General features: G+C 40.3%; 1 protein-coding gene across 1 annotated transcript; it reads right to left on the reverse strand.

Moving 5' to 3' along the window:
• Positions 1–8330: 8330 nt before the first annotated feature.
• On the reverse strand, positions 8331–23424 carry LOC111152859 (C-X9-C motif containing 2). Its single transcript, XM_022511551.1, has 4 exons — positions 23273–23424; positions 16375–16487; positions 12110–12181; positions 8331–8433 (listed from the first exon to the last, which is right to left on the reverse strand). The coding sequence occupies exons 2-4, from the start codon at positions 16453–16455 to the stop codon at positions 8347–8349; spliced, it is 240 nt and encodes a 79-aa protein (XP_022367259.1). The 5' UTR covers positions 16456–16487; positions 23273–23424; the 3' UTR covers positions 8331–8346.
• Positions 23425–23634: the final 210 nt, after the last annotated feature.

Genomic DNA, 23634 nt, shown 5'->3' on the forward strand with positions numbered 1-23634 from the left:
ATCACAAGTAGGCAGAGAGGCAGGCAGAGAGAGAGGGGGAAGCAGGCTCCCTGCTGAGCAGAGAGCCCAATGCAGGGCTCGATCCCAGGACCCTGAGATCATGACCTGAACCAAAGGTAGAGGCTTTAACCCACTGAGCCACCCACGTGTCCTTAAAGAACATATTGAACATATTTCATTCAAAAATGAAAGTTTTAAGACACAGCTGATGACAGAGGAAAATACAGAAAATGTTTGGAGGCTGAACCCAGAAAACTGTGAACCAAAAAGGTAAAAGCGTCTGCAGAGGCTGGGCACCCTAGACCAGTCCCAGTAAACCTAAAAACTGAGATTTTCATTCACACACAGGACAAAGATGAAAGATGCTGGGTCTGTAGGAGGTGCGGTACGGGAAATAAGAATGCTACGCCATGCCAGGACCACCAAAGGATACCCCTCTAAGAAAAGGTAACTAGAAAACAGCCATCTACTCACCAGCATAGGGAGACCACAGTAAAACCTGACTTATCTTGGGCTCTGAGAAAAAAATTGTTCACCCAGAATTCATAACCATGAATCGTCCCACACCTAAACTTGAGTAATTACTCAAGTGGTCCAAGAATCCTTAAACACAATTAGCACAAAAGGTGGCTCTGAGTCAGTAACACCTCTGGGGTACCCAGCAGAGTCAAATGCAAGAGCTTTCAAGGGCATAGAGACAGACCTTCGAGTTGCACTGCACAAAGTCCAGTTAAATAAACCCACTAGAGATACCTAACAGTCAAGAAAAACACATAAGGAAATCATCTGCTCTAAGGAAGAGACATCAAACAATAAGTGTAAGATGCCAAAAACTTCAAATACTGGAACTATTACTAAAAACCCTTAAGGAAAACTAATGAAAAATAAAAGAAAGAATTAAAAATATTTTTAAAATCTTTATGAAAATAGGTCGATTTGAAAATGAATCAAATAAAACTTCTAAAAAGGTATTTCAATAGTCCTTGAAAGTAAAAACTTGATAGTCATTGAAACAGCAGAGAAGACACAGCAGAAAAGCTAATAAACTGGAAAACAGGTTTGAAAAAATCACCAAGAAGGCAGTGCAGAGACGTAAAGTGATAGAAGTCAAAAGGGAAAGAGTGTGACGCATATGACGCATGTAATGGCAGCAAGGTTTTTACTACCAAGTATTACATAACCGACCACACAGAGAACTTCCTTAACCAGGCATAGACATCTTCCAGAAACCTACTGCAAACATGGTACATTATCGGTGAAATGTTAGGATCGCATGTCAGGATCAAAAACAGTCTGATCTTTCCATTAAACATTGTACCAGATGCCTGAACTAAGTGCAATTTTTAAAAAAACCATAAGCATTAGAAGAGGCAATACTGTTCATATATTCACAAGCAACATGACCATCTACACAGAAATATCCAAAATAATTCATAAACTATTAGAATTAAGAAAATTCAGCAAGCCTTCTGAATATAAGATCAATATAAAGAAATCAACTGCATTATACCAATAATAGTAACGTAGAACATGCAATTTTTAAAGTACCACTTAAGAGCAAATCTAGCAAAAGAAGCCTAAGACTGTCACTTAAAAATCATAAAAATTTATTGAGAAACATAAAAGACCTGAAAAAATGGACAAGATAGACCATGTTCATAGATTTAAACAACTCAGTATCAGTAAGGTGGATTAATTATGTCTGCAACTATTTGCAGTTTAATTTAGAAACTTCTAGTACAGTTAGAAATGTGTTCTTACAGCTCAACAAAATCTAAGGTTTCTAATCAAGAGACACTGTCACAGACTGCACAAGACGACATGTGAGAATACTAATGGAAGTGCTTTAATAGCAGCAAAAATTCACTACCTAAAATGACCCTCAACAGGAAAATTCCATAAACTGTGGCACAGTTATACAATGGAATATTACATGGCAGTTAAAATGAAAAAAGAAGAGCTTCATTTTATCAACATAAGTGTGAAAAAAGTAAGCTACAAAAGGCAATACACATCATGACAACTTCAAAATAAAATATTTAGACATGCAAAATAATAGATTATGGATACTTACATGTATACTAGAAGTACAAAATCATACATGGACATGAACTATATCAGAGTGGGAGTTCCCTCTGATAAAGGAAGGAGAATAGGATTGGGGTAAGACACACAAGAAGGCTTCACCCACATTTGTAATGTTTTATTTAAAAAAATAACCCAAAACGAACACAGCAAAACGTCAAAGTTAATAAAGCTTGAGGGTGGGTATGTGGGTGTTCATAAAGTCTGTATACTTCTGCAAATGTGAGAGGTTTCCTTTACAAAGAGAATGGCAAGGTTAGCAAGCTTAGCAAAAGTGACTCACATGCATGCGGCACTCTTGTCTTCATGCTGTCAGAGGTGGTTCACACTGAGCCAGAGTCTTCCACGAGGGAGAGCAGCTAAGCCAGCTTGCCTCCCACCCTGCCTCGCTACCGTAACCCTCGTTTCCTGTGTCCCATCTTCCCAGGTGACTAGCTGTGCTTAGAGGAAGAAGACTGGCTCACAGGCCTCCAGCCTAGGCCACCTGCCCCACCTGGAATGCCACCAAGACACGAGACTGATGACAACAAGCCTTCTTCTTGCCGCCTCTTGTGCCCTCCACTGTGGACCACCTCCTTCAGTGACTTCACTGGGGAAAGCAGCCATGACCATGGCAGAAAGCAGGATCTGGCACATGTGAGCCCCCAGATGTAACATCATTTAAAGGGCACCAACTTCCATCAGAGGGTGGTGGCAAAGGCAGCTCGCCTGGGACTTAACAGACTTGTTCTTCTGCTGAGCACAGAAAGCTCTCTGGTGTGTCCCCCTGGCAAGCCAACGACATTACCTTTATTAGTTTACCCCAAACTCTTTCTCAGGAAACAAACTCTGTGCTTTGAGCCAAAAACCCCATGGAGATTAAAGTCATTCTAAACTCCATTTATGAAGGGTCAGAAAAGGTTCAACTTTCTATACTCACTCTTAAGTAAAACTGTGTCATGTTTCTTGCAGCAAAACGTTAATAAATTTGTTGTGAACAGAGAATCAGGGCTCATGGCAGTCTACAAAATTAGATTTCTCAGGAAAACCTTGGCCTGAGCTCTTCAAGAGATGGTCCTTTATGACCCAAAGCCACTAGAAATCCACACTCAGTGAAGTACTTCTATCATTTCACTCTGTATCCTGCCTAGACCTGACAATGTCTCCCCAGAGCCCTTAACCGAAATTTACCAGGACTTAGGTGGTCCTTGGTAACCGAAGGTGGTCCAGGAAACCGAAATTTACCAGGACTTAGGTGGTCCTTGGTAACCCAAGCCCTCACCCGGACTAGGTCCAGCTCGTTCATCCCTGTAACACCAGCACTCAATGCAGTGCCAGGTGCCTGATAAAGGCGAGAGGAGGGGTACCTGGGTGACTCAGTGGGTTAGGCCTCTGCCTTCAGCTCAGGTCATGATCTTGGGGTCCTGGGATCAAGCCCTGCATCGGGCTCTCTGCTCAGCAGGGTGTCTGCTTCCCTCTCTCTCTCTGCCTGCCCCTCTGCCTACTTGTGATCTCTCTCTCTGTCAAATAAATAAAATCTTTAAAATAAATAAATAAATAAAGGCGAGAGGACACAGGACCTCTTCTCCTTCCCACCCCATCTCCCTCTAGCCTCTTAGGTTCCTACAAGTGGCAATAAAAAAAAATTTAAAAATTAAAAACAATAGCCACTACCACCCAGAAATCCCCAGGAGGAAAGTGCACTTGCCCTGCAAAGGAGAAAATTATGAGATTTCATGCTGATCCATAGAAAGCTGAGAAAAGCAGGCAACTGGTGACATGTCCTGAACCAGAAGGTCATACATGGTATCGCAACAGAAAGAAATGCAGACAGTCAAGTGCTGGCACACAAATCCAGCCACCAAGGCACAGGCAGGTCCCATTTCCTCCCTAGTCCACCTGGCATACGGTTCCTCTCTCTTGCACAAAACGGCATGGCCTTGCAGACTCCGGAAACCAACCGTCGTGGCCTGTAGGTGCTCTGTCGCAGGAGGCACGGCAGTCTCGCGTTAGCACACATCTTCGGCGACAGGTACTGCCAACTGACAAAATGCCAGAAGCAGGAGAGGTGGCCATCAGTGGGCAACCAGTGATGATCCCTTGCATTCCTTGTCACAGGGTGGTGTGCCACGGAAGGGCTGGAGGCAGCTGGGACCAGCTCAGGAGAGCCTCCCATGAGCACGACTTCCCAGCTCCACTGGGGTGACGTCAGCTTGGTTGTGAGCTATCTGCCTTGGCAGGAGGTGTACACCACAGACAATGGCAAACGCCACAAAGCAGCGCCTTTTAAGTTCATTTCTCAGGGTGAGTTATTATACGGTTACCTGCATATAACTAGTTATTGGTAACACTGTTGGCGTGTCTCAGACTTGGGTCCAGTGCATCCCGTGCGGACAGGCACTTACTGCTCTCTGAAAGGAACGCTGTCCATTTCCTATGGTGCTTCAAGTTTTCAGTTTCTCATTAATTTTCTGGAAAAAAGCGGTATCCTTATCAGCAAGGGCCCTGAGTCTCACTTGTGCATCCATTTCACTCCACAAATCAATCCCTCCCTCCTTTCCGGCATTCTTTTCAAATATGTCCATCCCCAAGTGTCACTCACCATTTCCTTTTGATTTTGTAAGACCCTCTCTCGACCTTACATTGTCCTCCCCTTCAGAGCCAAGCCTTTCCAAATACACTTGTGTCCCCCAGCTCCCCGTAAGCTCCCGCCCACTCCTCACCACAGAAAGCGGCTCTCAGGTCAAGGATGACGGAGGTACCAAAGCCTCAAAGGGCGCCTCAGTCCTTATTTGATCCAGTGACACTCCCTCCTCTGGAAGCCTCTTGGAACTCCGTGGCCCCATTCTCTGCGGTTTGCCCTCTCCCTCTATAACTCATCCTTCTCCGTATACGGGGGTTCCTTTTCTTGTCCTGAATCAGTGATATAAATACATAGAAGACCCACCCAACTGTCAGTTATCAATCCTGCTGGGGGGCTGAGGGTGCAAAGTCTATAAAACTTACAGATTGTCCACATGTTCCACCAAAGTGTGGAATTCTAAAAAATCAAGTGACCCCAAAGTTTCATCCTGCTCTATAAAACACCTCTGGTGGCCCACTGTCAACACTGGCCCACAGGGTGCTGGGGTCACACGCAAGCTGCGGTCTCCCAACTCCATTCTCGTCCAGGCTACTACGTTCTAGATCTGCATCCTCACAAGCTGGAAAGCCACCTCCACCCAGGGTCTTCCGTACACACCTCAAACCCAGCACTTCACCCCACCCCTCTGCTACACCCCCTCCCAATCGGGGCAGGGCCCCAAAAGCATGCAGACACAGGGGCCTTAGACCTCCTATCAGTCATGCTGATTCTGTGTCCAAATTCCCCTCAAATCAAGCCACTCGTCTGGATCCTCAAGCTATTCCTCTGTTTCAGGCCTTCATTTACCACCTAAGTTAGGGCAAAAATCGAATGGGACTCCCTGGGTGTAATTTCCCTTCTTCAATCTATCCCTCAAACTATAACCAGAAAAATCTTACTAAAATACAAATCATAACATATCACCCTTCCAACTAAGAGCCCTCCACAAATCCCTAATCACTATATTAAATCTGCAACTGGTCACAACAGCATTGAAGAAAAACTCCAACTGGGGACGCCTGGGTGACTCAGTGGGTTAAGCCTCTGCCTTCGGCTCAGGTTAAGATCGGGCTCTCTGCTCAGCAGGGAGCCTGCTTCCCCCTCTCTCTGCTGCTCCCCCTGCTTGTGATCTCTGTCAAATAAATAAATAAAATCTTAAAAAAAAAAAAAAAAACACTCCAACTGACTTCAGAGCCATTTCTTTTTTTCTTTTTAAATTTTATTTATTTATTTGACAGAGATCACAAGTAGGCAGAGATGCAGGCAGAGAGAGGGGGAAGCAGACTCCCTGATGAGCAGAGAGCCCAATGTGGGGCTCAATCCCAGGACCCCGGGATCATGACCTGAGCCCAAGGCAGAGGTTTTAACCCACTGAGCCATCCAGGCACCCCACAAAGCCATTTCTTATCTTCCTCCACCACCAGCCCTCTCATTCCAGTCATGCTAAACAACTTTGAAGCTCCCCAGAATGTATTCTGTTTTCACTATCAAAGGTTCCCTTGCTAAAGTAGCTTTCCTAGAATGGCTCCTTCTTCCTGAAGGCCGGGCATGGATTCCCTTTCTGCGTTTCCCATGATAGCTACCTCATCATGGGGCTACAACACCACTGTAATAGTCAACTCGTCAGTTTACTACAAGCTTCTAAAGGCAAAATGTCTGATTTCTGTACCTATACTGACATGGAGGAAGGGGCTAAATAAATATTTATAAATCTCAGTCTCGAAAAGGCCCTCAGAATTAACTCTATGTCTTCCTTCATCCCTTCACCGAATGCCTGTTATCCTGTGTAACCAACTGCTAAGGGAATGTCCAGCCTCTTGAACACCACTGATGATGGGGAAGTCGCTTATTAAACACCGACGTCAGCAAGGCCTCATTCTGGACATACACGCAGAATTCACTAGAAGGAGCTCACAGCTCACAGTCTGTTGACACCTCATCTGACAAGAAGATCAAGTCCCTGCTGTGGCTGTGGAGGGAAGTTGCTGACTTCCAGATTTGTCACTGGTTTCAGAAACACCTAGCAGAAAGAGCACTGGGGGAAGGGGTGCAGGTGCCTGCTGGAAATGAGTCTGGGAACAATAAAGTTGGGTCATTTTCATATCGTTAACATAGCTAGGACTTCTCCAAACTCTTTTTGCCCAACTTCTGTCTTCAATGTTTAAAGCTCCAGAATCACCACATTGTCAAAAAGCAAAGTCTAATGGGACCATTTTGCCCTAATTCCAGGAAAGTCTAAGAGAACAGAGAAAATGTAATTAAAGTCAATTATTTTATTGAAGGAGAAAGTTACACAAATATTAACTGACTGCTGGCAAAGGGAAGAAACGTGTTGGAAGTCAGGTATGTTGGCAGATGAGAGAGCGTATCTAAGGTTCCACCCAACAAATATTCAGAATCAGGGTTTCCGTCTTTCTCCGTAGGTCACTTCCCATTCAAAAGATTCTGGAGACCAAATGAGGTAAGATTCTTGCAGGTAAGACCTTTAAGTCTTTAGGTCTTCTCTCAGCCATGGCATCCAGAGAAAGGATACAGGCAAACCTCAGAGATACCACAGATTTCGTTCCAGACCACCAAAATAAAGCAAGTACCACAACAGAATAAGTCAAATGAATTCTTTGGCTTCCCAACACATATAAAAGTTATGTTTATATAATATTGTAGTTTATTACATGTACAGTAGCATTATGTCTAAAGAACAACATACATGCCTTACTTAAAAAATACTTTATTGCTAAAAAGTGCTAACCGTATCATCTGAGCTTTCAGCAAGTCATAATCTTTTGCTCATGGAGGGTCTTGCCTCAACGTTGCTGCAGCTTCTACACCAGCCCTTGCTGCTTCACCATGCACTTGTAGGTCCTAGGGATGGCTTCTTTCCTTTAAACCTCACAAACCAACGTCTTCAACATTTTCTTCTGCAGCTTTCTCACCTGTTAACCCTCACAGAATTGAAGAGTTAGGACTTTGCTCTGGATTAAGCTTTGGCTTAAGGGGATGTTTGATCTTCTGTCCAGAACACTGAAACAAGGCTGTTTCGCTTTCTTAACGTTTTTGTGTGTTCACCGGAGTAGCACTTGTAATTTCCTTCAAGAACTTTCCCTTTGCATTCACAACTTCACCGACTGGTGCAAGAGGCCTGGCTCCAGCCTATCTCAGCTTTCAACGTGCCTTTCTCACCGAGCTTAATCATGTCGAGCTTTAGACTGAGAGTGAGAGATGGCAGACTCTTCCTTTTACTTGAACACTGAGAGACCATCATCATAGGATTACTAACTGGCCTAATTTCAATATGTTGAGTCTCAGGGGAGAGGGAGGCCCAAGGACAGGGAGAGATGAGGGAATGGCTGGTTGGTAAGCAGTCAGAATACATACATTGATTAAGTTCACGGTCTCATATGGGCACGCTTGTGGCACTCCAAAACGATTACAATAGTAACATCACAGATCACCATAAGAAATATGATAGTGATTATAAAGTTTGAAATACTGTGAGAATTACAAAATGTGATACAGAGACACAAGGTGACAAATGCTGTTGGAAAACGCGCCAATAGACTTGCTCGACGCAGGGTTGCCACAAACCTTCAATTTGAAAAAATGCATTATCTGCGAAGCTCAATAAAACGAAGCACAATAAAACGAGGTATGCCTCTAATTTATTTTTCAGATTCCTCTGTGGGATTAAAAAGTCTTTTTCTCATCGCATTGCCATGCTCCCTGCTCTTGGTCCTCTTTTCCATGTACTGGAAAATAAAAGGAAGGGGGGAGAAAAGAGACAGCAATTATATTACCATTAGTATCAGCTGAGTTAAATATTTTAAAATATTTGCAAAATAGTTTTTGCTGATAAAATTCTCATTTGTCTTTTATTTCACTGAATCTGAAACTGCAAACACAGTACAGCATCTATATCCTAACAGGTGTACAAATATTTACTGAATTAATTTTCTCCCAAAATATGAATTCAGTAAATATTTAAGATGAGTGAGTTTTATCCCTGTTCTGCAGGAACTCACAATCTATCGAAGTCATCTAATCTCTGCTTGAACACTTCTAGTAATGGGCAGCTCACTACCTGAGGTAGCCTGTTTGTTGGACACTTCTACTTGTTCCAAAGGTTTTTTTAATGTTGAACCAGTAAGTGTTTCCCTGTAAATTCTCCTACTGCCCTCCATTTCTTCATGCAAATATCTGATTACAGAAAACCCACTTACTACCTCTGTTTCTAGGCCGAGCATTGCTGGTTTCTACAAAGGACCACAGAACATGGCTTCTGCCTTCTAATAGCTACCACGTACCATTTATAAGGTGCTTTAATATCAATATCCCTTATAAAAACTATCACAACCAGAATTAAATACAGTGCTCCATGCAGTCTGTCAGATGTGGACTACCGAGGACCTACTAGTTCTTACGACCTACGCATTTTATTTCTATAAATATTATCAAGAGTAACTGGCTCTTGGCAACCACATTATCCTATTAGTTTACATGGAAATCTATATTCGGCTGAACTTCCCAGGATTTTTTCATTACGAATAGCCATCAAACAGGATTCTCTCCAAATCCTACATTTCTGCAGTCGGTTGGATCTAAGTGCAGTTTTCACCTTGGAGGTTTTCAGCCTTGTATTTGGATCTGGCCAGAAGGTTATAAGTAACAGGAAATACACAGCCTGGCACTTAGAAAAAGCACTTGTTTAAAGCAGAGAAACGTGAATATAAGTGCTTTTGTATGGATATATGTACAGACTTAAATACACCGACAGATATATTTTAAAGGTGAATGAAGGAATCACTTTTTCCTTTTTCCATAGGAACCCTAGAAAAAAAAATAAAAGTAAATTCAAGTTGAAAAAACTAAGTATATGTGAACAGCTAGACATCAAAATCTTTTAGGATCCAGAGATATGGGAAAAGGCCGCAGTAATTAAAAGCAGTGACAGAGAGCTGAGCAGGAACTTGACTGGGCCCCCTGCCCAGACACCTGAGGCAATGCTGGGAAGGTTCGTGTTTACTGCATCTTCGGATCTCGTAACCTCAAATAAGGGGAGCTAAGCTAGATCATCTTTAAGAAGATTTCTAGATCTAAAGTTTTGACTGAAGAGTTCTAACAGCCTCTGGAATGATAGTTTTCAAATTTTTTTTTTCTTCTTCATCAAAGGGCCACTTCAAATTGCAGATGAAACACCAGGTCCCTTTAACCAAAATCATTCCTTTTATCTGTCACTCAATAATTTTCCTCTAAAGATTGTTGGGGGAAAGGGTATTCGTCATTTTAAAAACCATTTTTTTTTAAAGGCACTGTTCTAGAACGTAATGGGATACCTACTCTGAGAAAAATATTTGGTATCGATCTTGAATCACATATACCAGACTGCCTCCAGTAATCAGGCTGGGAGGAGGGTCTTAAGGGTAAATCTTCAGAAGATGATACGTTAGAGGCAGACAAAAAAAAAAAAAAAAGTTAAAGAGCAAATTAAAATATAATCTCTGTTAAAATGTATGTTAAGATATTCTCAAAGGGAGTCCAGATGGCCTTTGAATAAAAGAAGAAAAAAAAAGGATGAATATGATGTTATTCACAAAACTTCACTGAACAACAAAACCAAACCAAACCGAATCAAAAAATTAAGAGGGATGAAATACAATTAGTGAAATAGAAATTTCACTATGAAATAGAAATTAGTGAAAAAGAACAAAAGCACAACACAGCAGCAAAGAGAGGCTAATAAGGGAACTGGCCAGACCCTTCTTCTAGTTGAAAGCGCCAAGGAATGAAGTACTCAAAGGGCATGTGAAGGGGATGGTTAGAGGAGCGCGAGAGGCAGGAAATGGTCAACTAGAAAGCATTAAAGGCAGAGAGGAAATACATGAGCACAGGTTCAGAGGACCAGAGGAGGAAAGAACAGACAAAAACATCTATAAATCAGGTAATAAAGTGACATAAAAACCACACTGAGGACTTAGAAAATACGTCAAGGAGAAAATCCAAAATTTATATGAAAACAAACTCAAAGTAAGAAAAAGATATACAGCATTCTACCAAACAGTTGCTAAGAGCTCAGGACCACCTGGGAAGAAAATTCTGAATAAAGATCTAATCACCAAACCAATGGCAAAAATTAGCAAACTGTAAGAAGAAAAAAAAAAATCTAAACTTAGGAAAAAAGCAATCTAACACAACTGAAAATGTGAGAAATAAACATTTGTACTGAGTAAAGTAGTGTGGGCTTCATTTTCTCATCCTCTGTTAAAAGGGGAACAAAGCCCTAGGTTCAGTTTTCATACAAACTAGCTTTACATGTAAATATGAAGAAAAACTCTTTAAAAATCAATTTAAAACACTTCTATATGGGGCGCCTGGGTGGTTCATTGGGTTAAAGCCTCTGCCTTCAGCTAAGTTCATGATCCCAGAGTCCTGGGATCAAGTCCCGCACCGGGTTCTCTGCTTCCTCCTCCTCCTCTCTCTCTCTCTCTCTCTCTCTCTCCCTGCCTGCCTCTCTGCCTGCTTGTGATCTCTGTCAAATAAATAAATAAATAAAATCTTAAAAAAAAAAAATACCAAACCACTTTTATATGTACACATTTGTGCAAAGAAATTTACAACTCTGAATTCAGAACTCTAGAAAGTTCTTCAAACGGTAAAGACATTGGAAAGGGATTCTGGGAATGGAGAGGAAAAAAAAGCTTGATTCAAAAATACAAAAGTTGAAGATAGATAATTGCTGCACAGCTTCAAATATTATACCTTTCAATATGAGGCTAATAGGAAAAAAATTCAAAAATACAGAAAAGGAAAGAAAACAGGAAGGCCGGTTTTTAGTATAGATTTTTAAAGGTTTGAGACATAAAACAACTGATGAACAGAACAGAAATGGAGTTAACTTTCTTTTCAAAAGCACTCTGCTATATGCCCAAGTCAAAGTCATGGCCTAAAACCGGGTCCAGGAAATGAGTCTTTCCAACCAAGTCAAACTAGATCCGCATGGCTCGTACATGCCATGGTTATGAAGAAATTCATAATTTTAGACCAGTAAGGAGCCCAAGTCCAGGTCCCACCATGTTCTATGAGGAAATAGAGGCCCAGAAAGTGTTAGTTACCTGCTATAGCTAAGAGCTGATTTACCGATGTCTTTCTACTATACAAACTCAGTTTCCTAGCCCTTACAATTCATCCAGAGGAGATACAATGATTATAATAAGGAAACTGTTTTCATTTATGTGCATGGAAAAAATTTAAAAGTAATGTCTTTCATTTCTCCACTTGGTTTTAGGAGAGGACATACATATAAAGTGTTAATTCTCTCTGTTATACTAAAATTTGGAATAAAAATTAGTAATGGGGGTATTCTAAATATTGCTCAGAAAGGTTCTATTCTACTGTTCAACCACTTTCATCCTCTAACACTTTTCTTACCTCATTCTTCAAGCATTTTCTCATCTCCCGATCGAGATCATTGCAATGACCAAAAAATTTCAGAATGCTGTGCTAAAAGGAAGAAGAGGGGTAAAATATTTCATCCCATAATATACTAAGGTCTCTGGCACATAGAATTTAAATACTTATTCTAGAAATAAATGGAATATTTTGGAAATATTTACAGTTAATGTGTCACCACCTTGTTAAAAAGCAAAGAGTTAAATCACAGGTATAAAACATACAAATAAATGGACTTATCCTGGCCTTCTTAAAAGAAGGGATAAATGCTTTATAGATAGAAATGAAAATTAAAAAGACCTCTCCTTGATAAAATGGAAGCCTATTAACCTGCCCAAACCTTACAATGACAGAATATAAACAATTCTGTTTTCTAATACCCTTTTCTTTAAGGGCAGGTGAAAATCACAGCACAACCATCATCTATCACAGGAAGCGATGTCAAAGTGTGGGGTGGCCATATTAACATGACCAGTGACTTCTTCATTAGCAAACATTCTGTCCCTTTGAAGAATTACCCAATAAATGCTCGGGGCAAACACTGATTTTCTCATTTGCCTCCATCCAAAATGTCATCAAAATATATCAGAAACACATAACACCATTACTAAATGGCCTATATGGGCCATGTAAGTAACCCACTAATCCAAAATGTAAGAAAACCTAGATCTAAAGTTCAAAGTCTGCTTTCTTTGCCAAGAAAAATAAAAATCTCCTAGTGATTTCAAGGCCTATGACAATTAGCACAGCAAAAAGTATGAATGCTCTGAAGCAGATTAAGATGAAGAATGAAGTCAAGAACACGAATTTTAGTCGGGCTATAATTAGTGTGTTTGCATATCACGATTTTTAAGGAATGGGTAAGACAGCATGGTGATGTCCTATAATGACATGCCACAAGTGCTGAACTTGTAATAATAAGCACCTTTTCCTTTTCTTTCTAATTAAGGCTTTCATGAAACCAGACAACACGTAATTAATAAGCTGTGCCTTATGCTAATCCTTTCTTTCCCTGCCACTGTAAATGTCCTTTTCTGGTCCACAGTGGAAAAATGGGTCATTTTTTTCTGGCAAGCATTTAAGGTAAACTAAGATCTACTACTGGTCCCCTAAGGACCTTTTCAGAATAACTATTTCCTATGTATTTTTCCTAAACTATTTCCTTGGCAACAAATGAACAGGAACCATGCATTTTCACACACCTTCTGGTGAAGCAGAACAGAAAGGATCAGACTTTCAGAATGTAAGGCAGTATTTCATAGTTTGGTTTACATGGACTCATATCATCCATAAACAGACATCTTATTTTTAAATCCAAGACAGAAGCTCTTTTTTTTCTTTCCCAACATTTAAACCCAAAGAAGAATTATACTCTTGTGACATTACATGAAAAACAAACCCAAAGTGCTCCATTGGAATTGGTTTATGAAATGCCTGGGGTCTACATTTCTCTTGTACACACATGGCATAAGCCTCTAGTGTGCGATGTCTATGTCTAGAGAACCAAACTAACTGAGCAATTGATTGAATAAATGAATCAATCAACTGATACCTTGAAGACAATGTACCAAGCACCAGGGATACAGCAATGAGGAAGGTGCACCTGGGCCCTACTCGCAGTACATGGTCAGAGGCAAGAGCCAGCTAACAACATGATTCCTATAAGGTAGTAGTTTTCCAAGTGTAGTCCAAGGACACCCACGAATTCCCAAGACCTTTCCAGGCATGTACACGGTAAAAGCAATTATCCTGATAATCAAAGATCTTATTTGTTTTGTTCATTTTCATTCTCTCACAAGGCTACTGTGGAATTTTCCAGAGGCTGCACAAAGGGCAATATCACCAAAGACTGAACATAAGGCAGATAGGAGGATCTGGCTATATTCCATTAAGCCAGGTATGAGAGAACTGCAAAAATGCAAAACTAATGCCATTCTTTTCACTCTGTTTTGGAAAATAAGGTTTTTTACGAAAACTTACTACATTAACATGTATTAGATTTATTATTATATTTTTATATAAATTTATATTATTAATTCCTCAGTTTTAATTTCTAATTCAGTGAATATTAGTAGCTATAGCCCACATACACGAAAGTTATTTGGGGTCTTTAATAAAGCATAAAGGAGTCATGAAACCAAAAAGTGTGAAAACTATCTTAAAGTAGGAACCATGTGACGTGTGGGGTTACTGGAGTACAGAGTGGCTACACTAAGAGAATGCAGGCCAGGAAAGGAGAAAAGGAAGAGGAAGTAACAAGTGACACTGAAGCAAACCTGAAGGATGAGGAAATTTGGTCTAGCACACAGGAAGTGAGACAGTGGGAAGGGCTCTGAGACCAGCAAGGAGAAAGCAAGCACAAAGGCTTAGAAGAGGGAAGTGTGTTGCCGCACAATTGCACACAGGAGCACACAGGAGCAAGCAGAAGAGGTGCAGGAGGGTGGTAAGGCCCACGGGGTTAGTAGGGGACAAGTCCGTGAAGGCCCTGAACCAACACAAAATAAGAAATTCAGATGTGATAACTTGCAGGCAAAGAGGGAAACAACGATTCAGCTTACATTTGAACATCACTCCAGTCAAGTGAAAGGGGACAGAGAAGAGGACAAAACGGTCAGGGGGCCAGGGTGGCCCCAGCTAAGATAACACTGGAATTAACTGGTGTTAAGAATAGACACATAAATCAGTAGAAGAGACTACAGAGCCCAGAAACAGACCCAGCCACATATGGTCAATTGATTTTTGACCAAGACAGCACGATAATTCAGTACAAAAAGGATGGTCTTTGCAACCAATGGTGCTGGAACAACAATATCCATAGAGAAAGAAATACTGGCTCATACCTCACACGATACACAAAAATTAACCTGAAATGAATTACAGCCCTAGATGTAAAAGTTAAAACTCTACAACTTCCAGGAGGAAATCTCCACGACTAGGAAACATACAAGATCTTTAAAAGGAAAAACAAACAAACAAACTCCCACAAACCCACAAACCGTAAGAGAAAAAAAACCTGGTTATTAGGTCTCATCAAACTTAAAAACTGCTCTTTGAAACACAACCTTAGGAAAATGAAAAAGGATGCCACAGACTAGGAGAACATATTCACAACACACTCATCAAAGGACTTGCATGTCGAATGAAAAAAAAAAAATTCTTAAAATTAAATAATAAAGCAAACAACCCAATTTTAAAACACGGGCAAAAGAGAAAAAATAATAAATAGATAAAATTCAAATTAAAAAAAATAAAATATGGGCAAAAGACTTTATATGAATGGCCAATAAGCACATGGAAAGATGCTCAAAAACTAGCCATCAGGGAAGTAAATCTAAAACCAAATGAGACACTACTGCATACCCATATAATGATTAACGTTAAAAAGACTATCAATTCTTGATCTAGATGTATGCTGAAAAGAATCTGCCTAACTTATACGGTCAAACAACAACATTCTTCGAACCAACAAAAATATCTAACTTTAAAGGTCATAGGTATTACTCATTACATTACCATTAGTCTTCAAATTTCACTCATTTAAATGATACTTATTATTAAATTTGATATATCTACAGTTTATGAATATCATGAGGAAAATAACACATCATGAAAAGTTAAAGAAAAACAGACATTCTCCTTATAACCGTCTCACTTATCAAGTATATGAAAAAAGCTAAACAGTTAACATCTGTAAAAATACCAGCTTAATTTAATGATTTCCAAAAATGAGCTTCCTTTCTATTTTTGGTTTAAACCACAGAATTTTACTCCCATTCCACTAACAAGTGAGCAAATCTGCCAAATTAGGCCAATCATAGTTTAAATCTAGCTAACATCTATTATAAAAAATGTTTCAATCTCCTTTAAACACAGAATGGTAGACATCAAAGAAAATCTTAGAAAAATCTTAAAATAATTCCATTATGATCAGAAGAGTCAGAATTTAACATAACTGTTCTAGTGCCCTATAATACAAAAAGACAAAAACAGTATTTTATGGTAAGAAAATGGATTCCAACTATTATATATTATTTCAGAAGTTCCCTAATGAACCACCATGCTTGATTTTTACTAATCAAGAAAGGAGATGGTGCCTTGAAAATCACAAGCATCAGGTACTAATCTTTGGTAAACTAAGATCCACTATATTACCATTCCTTTCCATTAGTGGAGATAACATTTTATATCAGTGTGTTGTACTTAAGTTTCATTTTTGCTTTATGGTCATTTTTCTGAACTCTTACATTTTTGTGACATTCCTTAAGTAAGTTAATCAAGACGTTGCATTCTTCAGTGTGCAAGTGTGGAGATAAGTCAGGATGCATCTTTAGGAGGTGACGGAGCACAGCAGAGCAACCTGTGGATACAAGAGTGTCTTGAATATGTGTGACTGTATTTGTTAATGCGACCTAAAACTATTTCAGTAAAAACGTGCAGTGAGCTTTATCAGAAAACAATGTTGACCTCTGGCAAATTATTAAACCTGAGCCTCAGCTTCCTTATCCAACAATTTCACAGATTCAGCAAGCCACCAGGTGTTGTTTGGAGAACCTGCAGGTTCAGAAAAAAGCAGAAGTCCTCAAGAGACCCAATCCTGGAAACAAGTGCTCCAGTAGAAACAGCTAGCCTATATTAACAAGCCTGATCTCAATTATTTCCCCCACATAACCTGAAACTAACTACAACTCCTTTTGTTCAGATGAAATTCTAAGAAGTAAGAGAATTGGTTTATTAATCCTTTTAAAATGCATATTCCTGAGGGAGAGGGCTAAAGCCTCATTAGCCAATCTCACGTTAATGTCAATTCACATGGACTGCTTTCTTATTCCCAACATCTGGCTGAGAAAAATCCAACTAGACAATGAAGAGAAACAAAAAGCAGATGGGAAAAAAGTTTTTCATTTTAGCAGAGATAGCCATAAAATGCAATTATTACAATGAAAGGAAGAAGCTGAATTCCAGAAATTAAATTTATCACAAAGTAGAAAATCAGCAGCCAACGTCAAAGGAAAAACATTATTTTGAAATGTCTGCCACAGTTACGTAGTACTATTTACCTATTCTTTCCTTTAACCTACTGTTTTTAACTTGGAAAACATTACCAAAAAAAAAAAAGAAGAAGAAGAAGAAGAAGAAGAACCAATTAATTCTTTTAATCTACAAGTTTCAAGAAAGAAAACCTAAGAGAAAATAATGACCTTAGTTGGGCAAAGAGTTCTTTAGATAGGTCAAAAGCACGATTCACAAAAGAAAAAAATTGGTACAATCTTATCAAACTTAAAAAAACTTTCTCACTTCAAAATACACCATTAAGAAAGTGAAAAGACACAGGGATGAAAAGCACAGCATAGGAAATGTAATCAATAATACTGTAATAGATTTATTGTGGTGAGCATTTCATAATGTATATAAATTTTAAAAAAAAGGAAAAAAAAAGCCAAGCCACACTTTGGGTGATAATGACGTGTCAATGCAGGTGCGTCAGTGGTAAAAACACAGGACTCTGGTGGGGGATGCTGACAGTGGGGAAGGCTGCACATGTGTAGGGCAGGGGGCAAGTGGGATCTCTGTACTTTCTGTTCAGTTTTGCTGTGGACCTAAAACTGCTCTAAAAAATAAATAACCTACAAGCTACAGACTAGGAGAAAATATTTGCAAATCATATATGAAAAAGGACTTGTTATCTAAAATATATAAAGAATGCTTATAAACAACCCAACATTTAAAAATGGACCCAAAAAACAGCCAAAAGATTTGAATAAATACTTCATAGAAGATGATACAGGAATGGTTAATTAAGCACAGGAAAAAATGCTAAACACCAATAGTCACAGGGAAAGGCAAACTAAAACCACAATGAGATGTTAACTACACATCTGCCAGAACAGCTATAATCAACAAGTCAGACAATAACAAGCATTAGTTAGGATGCAGAGAAAACAGGCCTCATTGCATTGCTAGTGGAAACGAAAACTAGTACACACTTAGGAAAGCAATTTGGCAGTGTCTTAAAGGAGTTAAACACAAACTTACCAAATGACCCGGACCACGGAAACTGCACTCTTAAGAATCTACCCAAAAGAAATGAGAACACATAGGCACACAAAGACATGTATACGAATATTCACAGCATTATTCATTATAACCAATACTGGAAACAATCCAAATATCCAATAACCTGGTAACTGGACACACAAATATGGTGTATCTAGACAATGGAATACTACTTGGAGAGGAAAAGGAATGCACTGATACAGGCACCAACATGGGGGAACCTCAAAAGCACCAAGCTAAATGAAAGAAGCCAGATTCAAAAGACTATACGATTCCATTTATGTGCAATGTCCAGAAAAGGCAAAACTGTAGAGAAAAAAAAAGCTGATGGGTTCCCTGGGCCTGAAAGTGAGAGTGAGGATTATTTGCCTTTGGGCACAAAGTAGTATTTCTACGTGATAAAAATGATTTAGAATAGGATTGTGGTAATGGTTGCACAATTGCAGTTCACTAAAATCACTGAACTCACATACAATGGGTGAATTTTATGATACGTAAATCGTACCTTAATAGAACTAATACCAAAAAGTTCAGGAAATTCAAAAGGCCTATCTACCTTCTACTCACAAGTAAAATCCTTAAAAATATCTAAACAAATTAATTCCAGAGAATTACAGTCTGCCTACTATTGCAGAACTCAATTTATAAAAATATCGGTAGATCACTATTCCATTGAGTGACTTCCAACTGAGCACACCCACTCAAGGACACACGTGCACACACACACACACACACACACACACACAGCATACCACAGCTGAAGATCACACATAGGGCCGTTGGGGCCAGCTAAGTGTTTGAAATGGAAATTGGAAATGCAGCCAAGTTCAAGTTTGGTTTGCCCGCCACTAACTGCAAAATCTTTTTAATGACATAATCTTTTTGCCTCAGAAAAACAAGATCTCATATAGTCTAGCAATTTAAACCATTTAATATTATACCAATATATCACATTTACACCTATTAGTTATCTGGTTATCTGATTTCTGCCTCCCTTTTTTCTGAAGGAAGATGTATACTGGCTTAGCCACCTAGAAAATGTCTTTATATTTTGTAAATATATTTGACAAAAAATTTTTGCATATTTCTATCAACCAACCCTCAAATGTACACTTTCACAGTTTGGAAACGAGCTCACAATGTACTGAAATGACCTGGTTAATTGGTAAATTAAATACTCTAGAAGACACTTGGCTGGTGGGATAAATACTGCACATGGTATACAAGTATAAATGCATACGTATCATGATGTATATTTTTCCTCCCTCTATTACAAAAGTTTATGTCACTGTAGACCCAGCCAGGGCACCAATAAGACGTCTTCCCTTCTACGTACTTATCCAACATAACTACGTTCAAGAAGAAAATGGGTTTCATACGGTTTCCTTTTCCTAGTCTTCTTGGTAAAAAGCTAAGCTACTACTTAACTTACAGTTCTAAACACTGGCCAAATTCCTTATCTAACAAATTCCTTGCCTTACCAGTCATTCCCTTCTTTCCTTCAATCCTATCTTTTTAGTGATATATGCTTTTCTTCTTTCCCTCGATTCACCCTGTACCCACACTCCCTCCCAGCACCCAATGTCCTCTGGTTTCTTGTAACCGTTGGTGCACACACAGGTGTATTCCCAGACTCTCTGGTGTTAATCTACAAAGCACAGCTATAAAATGATGGCACTGCTCTTAGAACACAATGATGTGAGTGCTGGTATCTTCCAGTAGTCATCTTTAAAAGCCTATTCTAATCAGCATTATTATAACTTGAAGTAACTTACGAACTGAAGAAAACGAAATGTATATTCCATATTCTTTTAAGATTCCTTCAAAGCCATAAGAATATATCTACATTATTAGTGTTGAAAATAATTTGTTAAACATTTACCACACACTAGGCACAAGTCTTACAATCCTTCCACAACTGTAGCAAGTAGGTACCTTTATAAATTCAGTGAAACCATAAGAAATTGCCTTTTTGTAGTTCAAATATGCATTACTCACATTTTCATAGTAAAACTAAGCCCCAGGTCACATAGTAAGTGGTAGAGTTACTACCCAATGCAATCTCTCACCAGGACAGATAATTCCCATTTTCAAAATAGGAAAGACATGCCTTCCCAGCAGTCTGTGTAAGAAATAAATAAAGAGAGTGAAAACTATTTCCCAAAGACCCTCTGGTCGGTTACAAGTTCAACAGACAATAATTCTAGGCCTATCTTCCAAAGAAGTCAATGTAGTATTATCCTGTCTATCTCCCTCAAGAAAAAGAACAGTACTATGTTTGTCCTGATCGGTCCAGTCCCAAATATTGGCAAAGTAAATATCTGGAGAGAGTGCTCAGGATTAAGATGGCTTTGACTCTAGGTTTAAACAGGAAGCCATTAATGAAACTGGGAATATTTGCCAATTTAGGGAAGTGCACATCAGAGGAGACAGATAAACAACCTGGTTCAGTAAGACAATCAAAAGTTGTAAACTTATCGGTCCGTAAATTATAACACTTTGGTTACTTAATCTGAGACTAAGTCTCTTCTTCTGTAAATTGGAATTAGCTCTTGACCTGTATCTCTGGGTGGTCCTGAGGTTTAAGATAACATATGTGGGAGAATCTGAAATAGTGAGCAGTGAGTGTGACATCTGTAAAGTATTATTTGTATATCTGAAATACTCTGTCATATGATGGGAAAGCCTGAACTGAATTTACAGCAGTGTTTCCAAGGCATTTCCCAGGACAGGACTGGAAAACAAAGGGCGAATGTTAACAAAGGCAGGTGTCCTCTTCCTGGAGCTGTCCAACAAGGAAACAGGCTGCTATGTAAAGTTCTCGGTTATCTGTCCTCATGTACCCCAAGGAGACTGGCTACATCAATTATAGATGCCACAGCGTATTCTTGCATTGCATTAAGCTTCTTCTCAAGCCTAAGTTCATAACTAAATGATTTTAACCTATTTCCAAAAATAAAATTCAGTCAATGGATAAAAAACCTGTCACCACTAAAAATACACGGAACAATTCCAAAAGGGTAGTAACAAAATAATTAACACCAGGTGCGCTGCTAAACAAAGGTGAAGGGAACATTCATTTGTGCTAAGACTTCATGCATGGGTGTTTGTATTAACAAAAAGGGATAAATTCCATTCAAAATGTTATCATTTAAACACAAAACTTCAGTCCCACCTTTACTTTGGCATTTATCAGAAGGGTTAACTTGTCACAGTTACAATGCCTCCCTCGCCACCTCAACTCCACCCATTGCCTGAATGAAGTGTGCACACATTTATACCAAAAGAGCCACTGAAACTCTAAAAGATGTTCAGCTGGGACAAGCTGATCGTTCTGTAACTGGGTGACAGGTCTCTGCAAAGCAATCTGAACTTGTATTTGGGGGTAAGCTGGGAGAACAGAAGCAGTATGTTACTCACACTAAAGGCATAACAATTATAGGCTTATTTAATCACTCCTTCACCTTATTCTACCAACTCTGAGCTAAAATTTTCCTGAATATTCCATGATAGACAGATTTCAACCACCAGGTGGCACCATTTTAGAAAATAAACCAAGAGTAACCAAGACCTTAACCCTGGTAGAGAAAAAGCAGTAAGCATTCTAAAACAGTTCAGCAAATCTTTAGTCACAAGGAGGAAACCCCTTATTTTAATGCCACTTGGGTTTTCTTTCAAAAGATTCTGCTGTTTGGTGTCTGCACCAGAAAGAAATTTACACTACGCTGCAATTTCTGATGTCATTTTTAAACAAACAAAAAAAGTCCAGAAAAGTCTCTTGTGCAAAGTCTGAAGAAGCTGTTCTCTAGGAAAAACTGTGAACTTAACACTTAATGCTTAATGCTTTGTAAAACCTATCTTTTTTAAAGTCTACTTCAAAGAAAGCACTGGAATTAGTTAAAATAGCATTTCTGCAACTATGTCAAACTACGCACCATATTCAGCAGAGGCAGCAGACATAGCAGGGTATACTACCTACCTTACCTTTTCATTTGCAGGTGCAAAGTGACCAAATCTAAACCTATGCTCTTGAGTGACTAGTGCTCCCAAATACAGACCAGGCCATATAAAATCAGTCCATATACCCCAAAGAACACACAGGCTAGTGAAGGAATATTGTTGTAAATATACACAGTAAATGCCCAATTAATGTTTGCCAAATCTTGAATTTAGGATTATTACAGATCTGAGAATTGGTTCACACCTCAACATAGTTAAAAAAAAAAAAAAAAAGACGAAAATAAGGCTCATTTGAAATAAACTAAGCAGGTGCAGAAGCCTGTATGTATGGAAAGGAGTTACAAGGGGCGTCACAACGTAAGTTGGCCAGTGCGAACTTCTTTTATGCACTTAAGATTTTAGGTTTCCAGAACTCAGATTTACTAGCACCTACTGTGAACCTACAAGCACGGTGATTTTTAAACCCAGTGAAAGGGATCTGAATGTCTCCTTTCCTTCAAAAGTGTACTGATGAGGATCTCACCGGATTCCCACTTCGCAAGACAGACTGGGGGCAACTTTGCAGCTGAGATGTGCCGTAACAAGGCCCCCACCGTCCACAAACAAATGCTAAACTCCCAGCTGGTAACAATAATAATCCTACAGTTCCGTGAGCGCTCACCGTACCAAACTCTGGGAAGGGCTTCCCTTCTCACCGTCGATGCCGTGGGTTACGACCATTTTACTAGCGTGGAAGCCGAGGCTCAGGGAGGGGAGGAGCCCGCCCGGGATCACTAGGCTCGCGAGTGGCGGGACAGACTGCAGCAGAGTGAAAGGTCTGGGCCAAGCATGCCCTAAACTACCCGCGCGTCCTCAGCAAGTGCCTGAGGGCTGAGAGCCCCGGACAGACCTCCAGCCCCCCGCGCAGTGGACTGCCGGCGAGCTGAGAGCCACCATCACCCTGAAGACCAGCGGCTGGACCTTCAGGGTCCCCACCTCGGAGAGCGGAGGGGGCGGGGGGGTGGCAACGGCGGGGCGCGCGCCAGCAGGGGACGGGAGGAGGGACAGGTGCGTGTCCCGCGGCCTCCCCCGGACACCGCGGCCGAGAAGAGCGCGTTCCTCGGAACGGCCCGGACTGCCGAGACTCACCGGACTCGCGGCCACAACAGGAGGGCTGAAGCGACAGTCACCAGCGAAGACTCCCCATTCAAAAGACGGCAGTCAGGACGCTGGAGCTGAGCCACCTCCGGGTGGCGAAGGCTCTCACGCCCTCCACAGCTGACCTCGCACCGCCTGACCAGCCCTCGCCGCTCCTGGCCTCTGAGGCGCATGCGCCACCCGGCCTGGATGGGCCCATTTTCGGGGGCTGTCGGGGAGGGAGAGCAAGTGTCCGGAGGAACGGTGGGGCCTAAAAACATCAACCCGAACCAACAAGCCAGATTAAAGGGGCCGAGAGTAACTGTATTTAACTAACGTTCTCCGCTGACAAGGGTGATGCGAAGATTCGGCGA

This window comes from Enhydra lutris, unplaced genomic scaffold (assembly GCF_002288905.1).
Source record: "Enhydra lutris kenyoni isolate GAN:26980312 unplaced genomic scaffold, ASM228890v2 scaffoldscaffold30, whole genome shotgun sequence".
In the NCBI taxonomy this organism is placed as follows: Eukaryota; Metazoa; Chordata; class Mammalia; order Carnivora; family Mustelidae; genus Enhydra; species Enhydra lutris.

Coding starts and splice junctions, on each gene's coding strand:
- LOC111152859 (XM_022511551.1), bottom strand. CDS start 16,455: ATGCATCCTGACTTATCTCCACACTTGCACACTGAAGAATGCAACGTC. Junction 12,182..16,374: donor TTAAGGAATGTCACAAAAAT/GTAAGAGTTCAG, acceptor TCTTCCTTTTAG/CACAGCATTCTGAAATTTTT. Junction 8,434..12,109: donor GAAAATGCTTGAAGAATGAG/GTAAGAAAAGTG, acceptor TTTATTTTCCAG/TACATGGAAAAGAGGACCAA.